The sequence below is a fragment of the Grus americana genome, chromosome 8 (genome assembly GCF_028858705.1).
Source record: "Grus americana isolate bGruAme1 chromosome 8, bGruAme1.mat, whole genome shotgun sequence".
Lineage (NCBI taxonomy): Eukaryota > Metazoa > Chordata > Aves > Gruiformes > Gruidae > Grus > Grus americana.
The window spans coordinates 17,584,187-17,597,775 of record NC_072859.1 but is presented as its reverse complement, the minus strand read 5'-3'; the positions used below and the strand labels follow the sequence as shown (position 1 = coordinate 17,597,775).

Sequence of the window (13,589 nt, the reverse complement as noted above, 5' to 3'; positions counted from 1 at the left end):
TCTTAGGGGAATGAAGGAAGGAAGGAAATACATGTCACTGACAAGAAGATGATGTATAAAGTATATCTCTAGGTGATGGGCTATCATAAAGCTCAGAATTTACAGACAATCCAAGACAATTTACACACAAGCTAGCAGATTTAGCATCAGAGTGCAGGTGGCTCTTTTGACGCAAAGTAAATAATTAAAATAAATACTTGGGATAAGACAGCAACCATCAGTTAACCAGAACGTTGTATAAACAAACAGAAAATAACTATGTACCACGCTTATACCCTCTGTTCCACAGAAATGCATATATTGCTCTATCTCTTCCTCCCTCTCTATCTGTCTCTATTCATCGTTACGTTTTAAGAAGATCTAACTTATTCATCGTGAACCTCAGTATTGCTGAGATGAGATATCCAGTGATACTCAGTTTTTTAAAAGCATAAAGAGTAGTTCAGATTCATGTGGCTCTTCATATTTATTTCAAACCTCGTCGCATATTCTGCTTTTTTTTAGGTATACATTTAGGTCAGTGTACTTTCACAAATCAGTGTTAATAGTGTTGTTCTATTATAGAGATGGTAACATTGAGATTAAGAGTAGAAAAGTGATTTTCTGGAGATTATCAAGTCAGTAATAGATCTTGAAATAAAACAACTAAACAAGGATTTGGGGGGATTTTGTTGGTTTGGGTTTTTTTAAACCTACTGTGAACTGGCATGTCTGGGAAAAGGTGCTTAAGAGTCCTTAACTTTTGGGGATTTTTAAGAATCTCATTTTGAGAGGTCCAAAACTACACTGGCATTTGTTTTCAGATCTGGGAAAGGCAAGTAGAAAAATATTGAGGTCCTTATGTTTAACTTCTGAAGGAAAAAAAAATTGGACGTAGTGGAAGCAAGTCTATTCGTAGCATGTCTCTTTACTCAGCTGCATTATTCCAGGTGTTTGATCTGTATATTGGACTGAAAGGTAGATAATCAAGTTATAATCTTAGAAAGTTGTGGAACTAAATTATGATCAATTTTATGATCATTGTTTCCATAGTAACTGAGTACAGGTGAGTGCATTTTATAAAGTCAAGTATTGACGAATTATTTACCTAAGCATATTGCTTTGTAGCTGTTCTAACTGTAAAACAGTATATTTTATTTAATCTTTATTGAAATATTTTTTGCATATCACTGAGATAATGAATTGATAGGAATGGATTACCAGTATGTGCTAGCAAAAAGGTCCAGCAATTGGAAAAATGGATGTACATGAAACAATGTTTAATTCATAAAATGTACCAGATTTGTATATAAAGGCATCTTTTACATATTAAATTGTCCCACTGTATGTGCACAGTGTATATTATACAATATTACTTATATTACTGAAAAGGTTCAGGCTCTCAAAAGCTTACATGTTAGCATTTTTTTATCTTACAGAGACTCATACCTGTGCTTAATTTCATGTGGCTAAGTAACCCAAAGACTTCAATGGCATAGATTCCAGTATTGAGAGGTGTCACAGGAAGACTTTGTGGAACATAAAAAGTAAGGAATAGAAGACTGGAAAGGATGAAAGGTTCAATTTTAAAATAAATTTTAAATTTTTATTAAATTTAAAATTTTGACTGAGTTGAAAAAGAGGGAAAATAGGAACAAATGGTAGGACTGAGAAGTACCTTTGATCTGTCAGCTGGTTAGCAGGAAACAGACTTCAAATAAACAGAGCTCTTTAAACAAGGCCTGTCCTTGAAATGTGTACCTAAGAAACTTAGATTTGTTAGAGGGAAACAGCTCATAGTGATTTCTTCTGGGTTTATATTGTGAACTTTTTTTTGCCTTGGCTTTATGCAGATAAGTAAGCTAAATTGAAACCTTTTGGAACAAATGCCTGTATGGATGTAAGTGTTCTAAATGGCACACAGTATTGTAGAAGTTGTGATGCTTCATGTCTGTGAGTGAATGTTGTAGTAATACCTTGGAGTGTGGTAATGTAGAGGTGGGTACCATACTGCATTTGGTTTTTAAAAAGTCATCCTGCAGTCTTACCTGTTAGTAAAACTGGTACAACACAGTCTCTGATCCAGCTAAACTTTGTATGAAGAGTACTCTGGATAAGAAACCATAGATGTTGTTGAGCTGGTTTTGGTGCTTCCTTAGTCGTCTTGTCTGGCTAGAGTTTTTCTAATCCATGGTTAAAGAAATCTGAACACTCTATTTTGTATATGATTGCCCAAGTAATTGGTTTTTGCCAGACCTATATGATATTTGTGTTGATGGAAGTCTTGGTAGTCATTTTAAAATAAATGTTTGAAAACAGAGTTCCTAAATGTCACTATAACAGGAGGCAAATAGAACCATTCCATATTATTACTATAGATTTAAAGGAGTCACTGGCATTGTAACATCAAAGTATTTCCAGAGTGTTGGCCATCTTCTTTCTCATTAGACAGGCTAAGCCTGGGTTAAAAACAGTGATACCCGAGTACTTAGTGAAGGCAACTTAGTATTACAGGATCAGCATAATGCTAGCAAATGCTTGCAGAGAACATGACATCATTTTCCACCTGCTGAATGTTCTGAAATGTGTAGTTCCTTTCCTGGACAGTTGCTGAGGGAACTGATTTTATTTTATCTGTGTATATGTAAGTCAGGAAACTTGCTCAGAAGGAACATTATAGGCGTGATACTGTGTGAGAAGAAACAGTGTTGCTGCTTGCTTTGCAAAGGTTAAAATAATTGTACAAAGCGATAGACTGGTAAATTTTCTCTTAGCTGAACAGAAATTGTTGCTATCATGTTTATGTGCTACTGGTCACTCACAGGGAACTGAAATACAGGAATAGTGAGAAATGCCATTTTCTAGTTACTTTCTGAGAAGAATTGTGTTATATAATTAATTATGTTGTAGCAAAATAGTCTAAGTTACGTGAACTGAGAGTTTCAGATGTTTATCTAATTTTTGAGGCATATTTAATTGATTTTTTTCAGTTATTTGTATATACAGTGTACATTCTAAGTCACATTGTCATCAAGTGTACAAAGTACAGAACTGACACAAATAGCACTAAATGGCTATACTAAACTGTTATACCATTTCATGAAATGTCTCACCATAGTTTCCTTGAACACATTATGTATTTTCAGACTTATTTTGGGTGTTCCTTTGCATTAGACTTTTATTTTGCCTGTTCAGTTAATTACTGACCTAATGATGTAAATAGAATTTTGTTATGTATAAGAAAGTGGCTTACTTCATTAAAAGTCAAAGGTCATCTATCTTACAGAAGTTAATATTTTGAGGACAGTCTGAATTTACTTGACTGTTTTCCTTCTCTGTATCTTGTTGTATCAGTGCAACATTATTATAAAATCTTTTCATTGCAGGATCTTTGAAGTTATACAGCTGGCTGTTATAAATAACAGCTGGCAGCTGATGGAGCAATCCTTAACTTTCAGGGGAGAGGAAAAAAATTCACATAAACAATATATCCTGCTCTTCATGCAAATAGTTTGTTCGTTAGGTTAAAAAAAATGCAAAGATCCAGAACATTTGCATTTTATCAAATCCATTTAAAATAAAGAGTTTCTGTACCTGGTAAGGTGGCTATAAGCCTGTTGCCTCAACACATCTCCCTTGCATAATACAATTAAAACATTGGAGTGCCTTTCAAAAAATTTCCTTGTGCAGCTTAATGGAAAAACAAAAAATGAACTTTGATATGGTATGTTAGAGCAGGACCAGCAAAGCAATTTGCAAATGTTCACTTGGCCTCCAAAGGCCATGCGAGGAGAGCGTGATATGACACAAAGGAATTCTGCTGTGCAGCCTGGTCCCAAGGGCCTGACCAACTCCCTGACCACCCTCCTAGGCATGGATACGAAGAACTGAAAAAAAGAGAGAGGTAGAAAGAAAGAGAGAGAGAGAAAGGAAAGAACAAAGCAAATCCACTCTCTCTTTCTGTTGTTAGTAAACACTTTTGTCAAATGGTTAGATAAACCCTTGTTACTGTAGGTATGCTTTCCTTTTACTATTAGTTGTATCCATCTGACTGCACCACAAGTGAAATTTTGGCCCCATTAAAGGGGAATGGAAGTTGACTTATGTCTGGACACCAACTATATGAAAAGTGTGTGTGTGGAAGGTGAACTTTAAAAGACGAAAAATATATATTGTGTGTAACTATATACATAAACGTATAAAAGAGAACATTTTTCTTGAACAGAGTTGTAGAAGCTGCATAGGTAGTGGAAACAATTAACAAAGTTAACTTTTGAATGAACCTTAAGTTTTGCTGTATACTTGGATTATGTAGGAATTCCAGTCGTTGATTTTGAATCAGTGTTTGTAGCATTGATTTAAACATAGTGGACAAAAATTTTAAACTATGAATAATTTAGTTTCTGTTGCCATCAGAGGATTAAAGTGTCTGTGCTGGATTCTGTGGACAAGTCAGTACACAATAATGAAAAGAAGTTAAATAATAAATAAAACATAAGTTGCACTTTAGCTACAAAAGTCTTGTCTTTATGATGAGATTAAGATCTTCAGGCTATATTTAAAACTAGACCAGAAGTAGCTTTTTTTCCTCAGTAAGAAAATCACCTGTTTATTCCTGTCAGTTGTTATCATCCCACACTGTGGGCTTTAGAGTGTTTTATCTTTCATTAAGAAAATAGAATACAGGACTAGATTTGGGGAGACTAAAGAAAACTGCCCCTGAATACTGACTTCCCTCTTTGATAGGGTATGCTAACAAAGTGCCTCAAATTAGAGGTTGCTTTAATTTCAGAGTTGCAAATGACACTGATCATAATTACCTTTTTTTTTGGCACTAGTATCATTTAATTCAAAAGAAGACTTAATTCCAGAGATATATTTAAATACTTCTGCATCTTGTTTGTAAGTTAGATGCTTCCAATTCAAGATTGTCTGTCAAATATTAATGTGTTCTAATGGAAAATGTTCACTCTAGAGACAGTCTTTTGCTTTTAAGGTTTTTTTTTTAAATGTTGAGCTTTTTAAATCATGCTTAAACTAAAGTTATAAGAAACAAGTGGGTTTTTTAACTGAAACTGTGAGCATAACGGCTAAATTACATAAGTTGAGATGGTAATGTTTTCTAATTTCTGAGTATATGTTAAAACAGTATGATTGTGTAACCACTTAATTATACCAAAAGCTATGGCTTCTTTAAGCTCGCTGGTGTTGCATCTGTAACTTAGCGCTACAGTCATGTTGTGCTTCAGATCAGCTTTCTGCCCGATACTAACTTTTGCCTGATGGATGCATTATGCTTTAAGGTCTGTGGAAATCCATGCTTTGATTTAAGATACTTTACTAATTTGCTGTTTCTAGACAAGTGTGCTGTATCCAGTGATATACTGGTAGGTGAGAGACTCTGCCTTGGGTTAAGCAAGTAGTTGATATATGTATAGTGAAGAACATAGAGAATTACAGTGATGCTTTGACTTACTCTGTCAAAATGTCTGAGCGCCATTCAGTAGGGGTTCATGAAATAGATAAACACAGCAAGTGTTTCAGTTCACCCCATCAACTGAAGCACTATTATTAAGTGATTGATACATTGGCAATGCTCCAGTTACATGTATGGGCAGATGGTCTGCGGGCTGCAATGCACATCTATTTCAATGAGTTTATTACTGATCTGTAACACTTGTTGTATTGACTCAGTCTAGCCATTTGTCTTAAACAAAACAATTACTCTTGTTTAATCAATTGTGTTGGAGACTTCCTTCATAGGAACATAATTAAAATGGAATCTAAGACTGTATTCTATAAATTGCTATATTTAAAGAATGGCATTTCTGATTAATAACGTTTTTATTGCATTCCTAAGCCCATCAAATCTGCAACATGAGTAGTGCAAATATATTTGAAGTATTTAAAATAAAAAACAAACAAACCACAAAACCAAAACACCCTCGTCCTTGGGTGTTGACTCAGTAGAACACATCATAATGGCATGGTTGTCCCCATTCGTTCATTCAACATGGCTTTGTGTATTTTGAGAGGATTTTTAACACTAAATGAGATGAACTGTTACTGAGAAACACCTGCAGCATCGTACCGATATTCAGTTTTCACAAATCTGCTCAAAAGTTTATTTAAATCTGTGGATGAGGTTTTGTGCTATTTCTTCTACTTGCAATGCAAGGAGTAGGAAATTTACTGTAGACAGTAGGAGTCTTGGGCTGTTGATGAAATTAAAGTACCTTGTATTACTGAAACAACTTTAGGTGCTCCTGTGTAGGTAATGGCATCTTCTTTGGTTCTGTCCTATAACCCACCTGTAGCCCAAGAAGTGATACAATATGCTCAGCTTGACCGTCCACTTGTCTAGTGCAGAAGGGCTTGTTCTGGGCTTCTTGGTGGAGCACCTTTTCCTCAGTCTTCCACAGGATCTGTTTGAAAAGAAAAAAAACAAAATCCCTCTCCTACCACTTGCCAGCTAACATTGCTGCATATGGCTCATTTTGATCCATGCAGTACTGTTCCGATCCTTTATACCTTGTAGAAGCATTCGGAGATTATTTCCCTCATGATTTCAACTGAAAATGGTAGGTACAGAGCTGGGAAGAAGAGTATGTTAATGCTCCTTGTAAATCTCAAAAGCAGTTGATATTTAGGTAATACTGTCCCAAATGTTTACAAAAAATATGTGCAGGGGAAAAAGCTGGAAATCTTGTGGGTTTATGGCCTTGTAACTTAATTCTTCTAAGTACCAATTAATTATTCATAAAGATGGGCTGGCCTACATTCAGGACTTTGTTTTTCCAAATCTGGAATTGACTTGTAATAGTCTTGTAGGTGTGAGTTTTGAATGGAAATTTGACGGACTTCCAAATTAATTTCCATCATCTGTGAGCCACACGATGACGATATTCCCTGCTTTTGAACTATAGACTTAGACTTTGATAAGCTGCTCTGCTTTCAGAGCCTTTTGATCCCACACACAAAAAGCACTGGATCACTAACCAGTCCTTGCCAAATCCCAGCAACACACTTCAATGTAGAGTTTCCATTCAAATATTTTTAATTTGTGTCTGACTAATGGCAATACCCTGGAAGACTTTTAGTATAAAGGGTTTCTCTGTTCAGACAGGGTTCTCTTTAATGCTTTATTGTAGTGGTTAACAGGTAATGATCTATGGCACTCCACAGAGTGTCTCCTGCATGGTTACGTTTCCTCATGTTTTTTAGCATTGTTTGTCCTAAATCAGTCCTTGTTAACAATGCAACATGTCTTTATGTCATAGCAATGGAGCAAATAGGCTTTAGCACATAGTGCTAAAGGCACATTGCTGGAATGGTTGATTAATCTCTCAGAGCCTTTAATAGCTACGTTAAATCACCCAAACTGATGTTAGAGGCTTGTAAGCACTTTTACTCTTTGTTAAGTGTACATAGTGCATGTTTCCAGACCTTCAGATAAAATGCTTGTGGGGTGAGAGGACTAGATAGCCACAATCCAGTTTGTGACTGTCCGAAGACAACAAAAAACGCATTGCACTTCCTTGCAGGTAGGGACCCCGTTGGCAGCACTTCCATCAGAAGCTTGTTAGCACCCTCCCTGTTGCACACATGCATAGTCTGTGACTCTATTTTTGCTGGGGAAGGAAAACCAAGAGTGCGGCCTGTAGTTGCTGCCAGCTCTTGCTTCATTTCCACGTTCTGAAATGAGTGTTCAAGAAACGTTTGTGATCATTACTGCAACTGTCATTCTGATAGAAGAATTATTATCACTCATCCTGGTTATGATGATCTTAAAAAAATTAAGTCTTAAGTGCCTGAAACAAAAGGTAGAAAGAAACGGAGAGAACTAAAAAAAAAAAATTATGTTGTGATGATAAGAGTCTTATTCACGGCTCAAATGCCTATAACTGGCAAGAATGTTTATATCCGATTTTCCAAAGCTTTCTATGGAAAGACAGGCGGTGCTTGCCTGTTCTGTCATTCTGTTTTATAATTCTGCTCTTGTTCAAGTTCCAAGCATGCCAAACAAGGTAAGGGACTGAAATAATTGTGTTCAGATCCGTGGCTTCTGCCACAATCAGTGGCTTTTATTTTTTTAAGCTTCTGCCATTAGAAAAAGTTAGGAAGACTGGCAATATTTCCATTTTTCTAGGAGGGGCTTATTGTTCTTTTGAGAACAAGCATACCGCTTTTCTTCATGAGTATACAAGTGCTTTGCATTAAATTTATGTGCACTCAAATTCTCAATGCTTTTGTGTAATTTTAATTGACAAATTTTGGGGAATGGAAAGGAACCCAACTCTCAGGTGCTTATGTTCTTACCCCAGTTTTCAGGCATCTGTGTCAGACCAGAGAGCAGGCTGATATCACAGCAGTGGCTTTGAAAATTTAACTTTTTTCAAAGGGGATCACAGATTTCATCTTAAACAAAAAGTTCAGGAAGGTTTTCCTGAGGCCTAGTATCTGAGGGGAGGATGGTATTGTACAATTAGGGATTTTTAGGAAGGATATTCACACCTTTGGATAGAAAATGCCAATTAGTGCTTTTAACTACGTAACAATATTACTCAACCATCATCTTTTCTGAATGTATTTAGCTGTCTTGCTTAAGGTATGCGTAGATCTAAAAACAAGTTGTGCACACTACCATATTGATTAATGACATTTACTCCATATAATGTGAGTGACTTCTAAATATATTTTAATTGAGGTTAAACTCCTAAATATACTTGTCAAATGTTTTTGTAAGGCAACTAATTCATAGAAAGCTTGGGTCTTGAGTTGAAGCACTGAAACTATGTAAACATTTTGCAGTAGCCAGATGTCATTTAATAGCTTGTTAATAATAACTTGGTCTTCACATGAATTTCACTTTTTTTTTCTTCAACATGTAACATATGTGGAATAGCCAGCAAATACAAATTTTATCAATCAGATATAGTTTGACATTTTTAACACTTTTTAAACTTTACAAAGACCTGTTTACCATATGGTGTAAGTGGGTGTGCAGGAAACGACAGTGTTTCATGAAGCCTGATATGTACTGTACTACTTTTCCATGAACTGAGCATGAACGTTTCCTTTTAACGGGTGTGCTGAAGGCAAGCTTTGAAGCATGGGTGTATAACTTTGGACAGTAACGTTTATGTTTGTGTGCTTCTGTATGTGATTGTTTTAAAACCACTTAATCCTTTAGCTTTTCTTATTTTTGTTTTATTTTATTCACAAAACTTTGTTCCACATTAATGTTGCAACATGTGAAAGAAGTAACAAAACCAGAATTTATATCATTGCTGCAGTAGCCAGTTATTATTGTGGTCCCAAGCTTCCTATTTCCTGTTTATATTTTACCTCTTTTGAAGATGCTGCAGAGTTTTGAGACAATTCCACGATCCTTGAACCAAAATCCTGTATATCATTAAATTGAATAGGTCATGATAGTTTCTTCAGAGATAGAGGGTTGTTGCAGCTTTCAGTGACTTGATGTCAAATACTGTTCTGGCTTATTTGCATACAATTATGGTTTAATTCAGTTAGCGTTTCCTGCAAGGATGACAGCACAGCCCTTAATGCTCTGTTGTGCAGTACTTCAAATTGGTACCAGTGTTACTTAGAGCATTGAACTTACCACTCAGTGCAAACTAGCAACTTCTGCTTGCTCCTTTTGCAGACCAAAGCTTCTGCTCTGTTTCAACAGCCACTTAAAAGTAGAAAAGTACTTGACAATAACTGCTTTTCAAATGACAAGTTAAAGCATCATTTAAATGCCAAAAGGACACAGTTTTCCAAGATTAAAGTGTTTGTACATATATTCAGAAATGTTTAACATGTCCCATCTAGATGCAATTTTTAACTAATTGCTAGAAACTTACACATGCCTCTCTGAAATTACTTTTTGATTTAGTCTCCTGCTTATCAGATAATTAGTAGCTTAATTAGTTTTTAAACAAAGTTCAGGTAAGGAAAAAAAAATTATTCACAACTAAAATGTCTTTTTTTTTAACTTTGTTTCTCAGTATTTAATGACTGGCAGTTTCTCTGACAATAGCAATACGTTTTTCTTTCTTAGTGTGGGCTGTCATAGCTACGCTTTAAACAGAGTGTCTTAAATGGGGTCTGATAGGATGTGTTTGTAATTCATGAAACTATGTTATATCACAGACTGCAGTTCAAAAAAAATTAATATATATTAAAAAAACAGACTGCTCAGCATGTGAGCTTCATACTATAAAGATTTTAGTTTCAGAATATTACTTAAAACTGCACAAGTTTTGTGCTCTTTTTGAAAAATAATGTCCTTAATAACGTCCTCTTAAGCCCAAGGCAGGAGGAAGAAATTCAGCTAAAAATGCATGTAAATCTACAACATTGCCAAGAGAGTGTTTTGCGATGTTACAGCCACCTGGGCACCAGCACTCAGGAAGTCATGGCTGTTTATGCCCCAGTCTCTTTTCATATATAACCTACTTAATCTTGAGAAGGGCAAATTGAAGGCGTAATAATGCATCTCCAGGTCTTTCTCCCACTATCCTTGTCTCCAGACTCACACTCTGAAATGGTCACTCTGATCTTCTATCAGCACTTCCTCTGCTCCCCTGCTGACAAAGCGTCTTAATGCAAAAATCAACCTCGAGATTGTCAAGCCCGGGCAGAGGCACTCTGTTTTACCAGTTTAAACAGTAACCGCTATACTTCTCACCAGCAAACAAACAACTCAGTCCAGTATGTCGTGAAGTACATTACAAAACCTAGTGGCCTCAGTCCTAAAATCACAAATCCAACTGTGAATATTTCTCTTTTGTGGAAGGGTTTATATAGCAGAGTTTGTGCTTAAGTCTGTTTCTTTCCACACCGTGTCCTTACCTTGAGCATCTCTTAAAGTCCTCCTCACCAAGTTTGACAGTTTAAATATTTAGAAAGAAATGGAAAATAATTTAACTTATTAAAAGTCTATTTATTAATATTTTTTAAAAAATATTTTTGTATTGAGGGGCTCTATTTACTATGTCTTGTCAGATCCTTTGTGTTCTAGCACTATTTTTGCTTAATTTAAAAGCATCTTCTTTTATATGCAGCTTTCTTCAAGTGGAGATGGTCTTAATACCAATGATGGCAGGGAGATTGATCTCAGCTGTTACTCACTTAAAGGGTCTCAGAGCTGTGAAGGTTTTAGGAAGCAGTAGGCTTGAGTTTCTTATTAAAAGTACAACATTTCACAAACATCCTACAATAACTCTTTCCTATGTGGTGTCAATGGCACTATTTATCCAAATACAGTATTTGAGACAAAGTAACTGTTGCTGGGAAATGAGTTCTTGCTAAGTGATCTTGTCAGTAACGTTTGGTGTTGAAGTTACTTAAAGTTCAGCATAAGCTTTAATACTTAATTTTGTTCATTAAAGATTTTTTTAAAAATATTTGTGCTTAGGAAGTAGATTCAGCTCTTACTACCTTTGCAATGTTTTGCAATAGAATTATGATAAAAAGAAAGGACTTTAGCATAAAAGAGATTTGGATAAAATTGAAGCACAAATGAAAACCAACAGCTCAACATTTCGCCTCCTCTCCATACAGATATTATATAGGTAGATGATCTGCATGGTGATAGCTCCTTCCAAACTAAGGAATGTGTTTTAGCAGCAGCACTGTGCATGTTTGGGTTTGGATCCTTTGAAGATCCCATTGCTGTTCTTGTTGATCCTGGAACTAAATGCAATATACAGTAATGCATGCCTTGCAGTTTCTATGATTTCAGATGACATAAAATTCTCTTTGGGGATGTGCACTAATGCCCTATTTATTTCCATTGTCTGTTCTCACGTATATACTTTATTCTCCTAGTTAGTAACTACTTTCAGCTTCCACTTGTAACTTTTAAAAATTGGTGGAAACAGGATGAACTCCAGCTACTCAGCAGTTCAGAAAATCAGGCCCAAATGGAAGATTTTCTGTAAAATGTTGTTGCTAAATAGCAAATTTTGAAAGGCCCAGTATTGTTTGAATTTTAAAGCTAAACTTCATGAGCTGAATTCAGAAATATAATTTCCTCCCTCTCTCCCTCTTTGATTCTCTTATTTTTCTGAAGCACTCTAAAACTGCAGGCACTTTGAGGCTTTAAGCAGTTAATTTTGTTACCGAAACAGAAAATAGTTTCACTATAGCAAATCTTTGCTATAGTATCAGCTTTAAAACTGAAGTTTAGTATCCCATATAAAAACTTCTCAGGATTAAATTAGCTTTGTTCTAGTTTTGTTTGGCCTTCTTAAAGCCTATTTTTTAAAGCAGTTCACTGTGTAAGAAGTGTAATTTAAACTGCCTTAAGGTACAGACTGTCAAAATGAAGAAATCAAATTGCTCCTCAGTTTGAGAATTTAATTGGTGTCTCATGTGCCCATCTGAGTCAAGTAAAATTAATAATAATCCAAAATGCCTCTGTCGGAGCCTTCTATGTGTTTGGAGAAATCTCGGCTTAAAGCAAAATGTATTTACTATTTTGACATACTGTGTGGTTTATGGCATACAGAACAGGGGGAGAATCGTCCAAGTAAGTGACCCTCTTGAATGCTTTTATGAAGTTTGGCAGTGTGCAACTTACCAGTTACGTACAACTTCTGTCAAGGAGCCCTGTTAATAATTTGTAGTTAAAATGTTCTTCTTGGTTACTTTAAGACAGAATTTCATAGCTCTTTTATATTTTACTCATACGAAGAACTATACAGCTTTTACAATTTGGAGCTTTTTGGTAAAGAAGAAAATAATGACTGATATCTTTCCTTTTTTATGTGTAATTATATAACATTTTGCACTTTGTTCTGAATTTTGTTTGTCTACATTGTATAACATGAATATACAACTGATTAGAGGCATACAAACTACTAGTCCATTTTTTTCTAATTAGATTTCTTTTTTTAGTTTCACTACATCTTCATAAAAATTCATTTTTTGGTACAGGTCATATTGTATATAATACAATCTTATGTACTGTAATGAATTAAGTGTAATGTTATAAACTGCCTTTTTTCAATACAATTGTTCAAACTCAAAAGCTTTGTTTTTTTTACATCTGACACTAAAAAGTCACATTTCTATATCAAATATATTTTGGGTGGTTTTTTGCTAGATTGTCACAAATTACTCCACTTTTCAAGCATACTCAGACAAGCCCAATGTACACACAGTTCCTGACTACGTTGCTGGAAGAACTGCATTTCAAAAATGAAGATCTGGAAAGTTTAACAAGAATATTTAGAAAGGACTACCTACTCAAATGGTTAGTCAATTTTAAGCTATTTTGCATGTCACAAAACTAAGCCAGTTAACAATGGTTTTAATTTTCAGCATTTTGTAGTATGCACAGTAACTACAGATTGTATCAGCCAGAGTAGAAAATGTGTAAAGTACATTTTAAAGAAATATATATGGTGTGGAAATGAGTGTCATCATTTTGTCACTTACAGTAAATGCCAGCTGCTTATTTATCACTTTAATCTTTTGAGAATGTATAGTTGGTTTATATAGAGTTGGTTTACTGCAGTTTCAGGAGGAATTTTTACTCAAGTTCTACGATTTATTTTAAAAAAAAATCTGTGTGGCTGCAATGGCTAAATCTCAGT

The 13,589-nt window shown here is 35.1% G+C and overlaps 1 protein-coding gene across 4 annotated transcripts in view; it reads left to right on the top strand.

The window, feature by feature from the left end:
- Positions 1-13,589, top strand: part of RPAP2 (RNA polymerase II associated protein 2) — a 63,966-nt gene that overhangs the window by 26,763 nt on the left and 23,614 nt on the right. For all 4 annotated transcript variants that reach the window (XR_008578131.1, XR_008578130.1, XR_008578129.1 and 1 more), the window contains exon 12: positions 13,097-13,246. Coding sequence is in view for 1 of the 4 variants with exons in the window: in XM_054834374.1 (XP_054690349.1) it covers positions 13,097-13,246 (150 nt within the window). In the remaining 3 variants the exon portion in view is untranslated. The remainder of the gene's footprint in view (positions 1-13,096; positions 13,247-13,589) is intronic.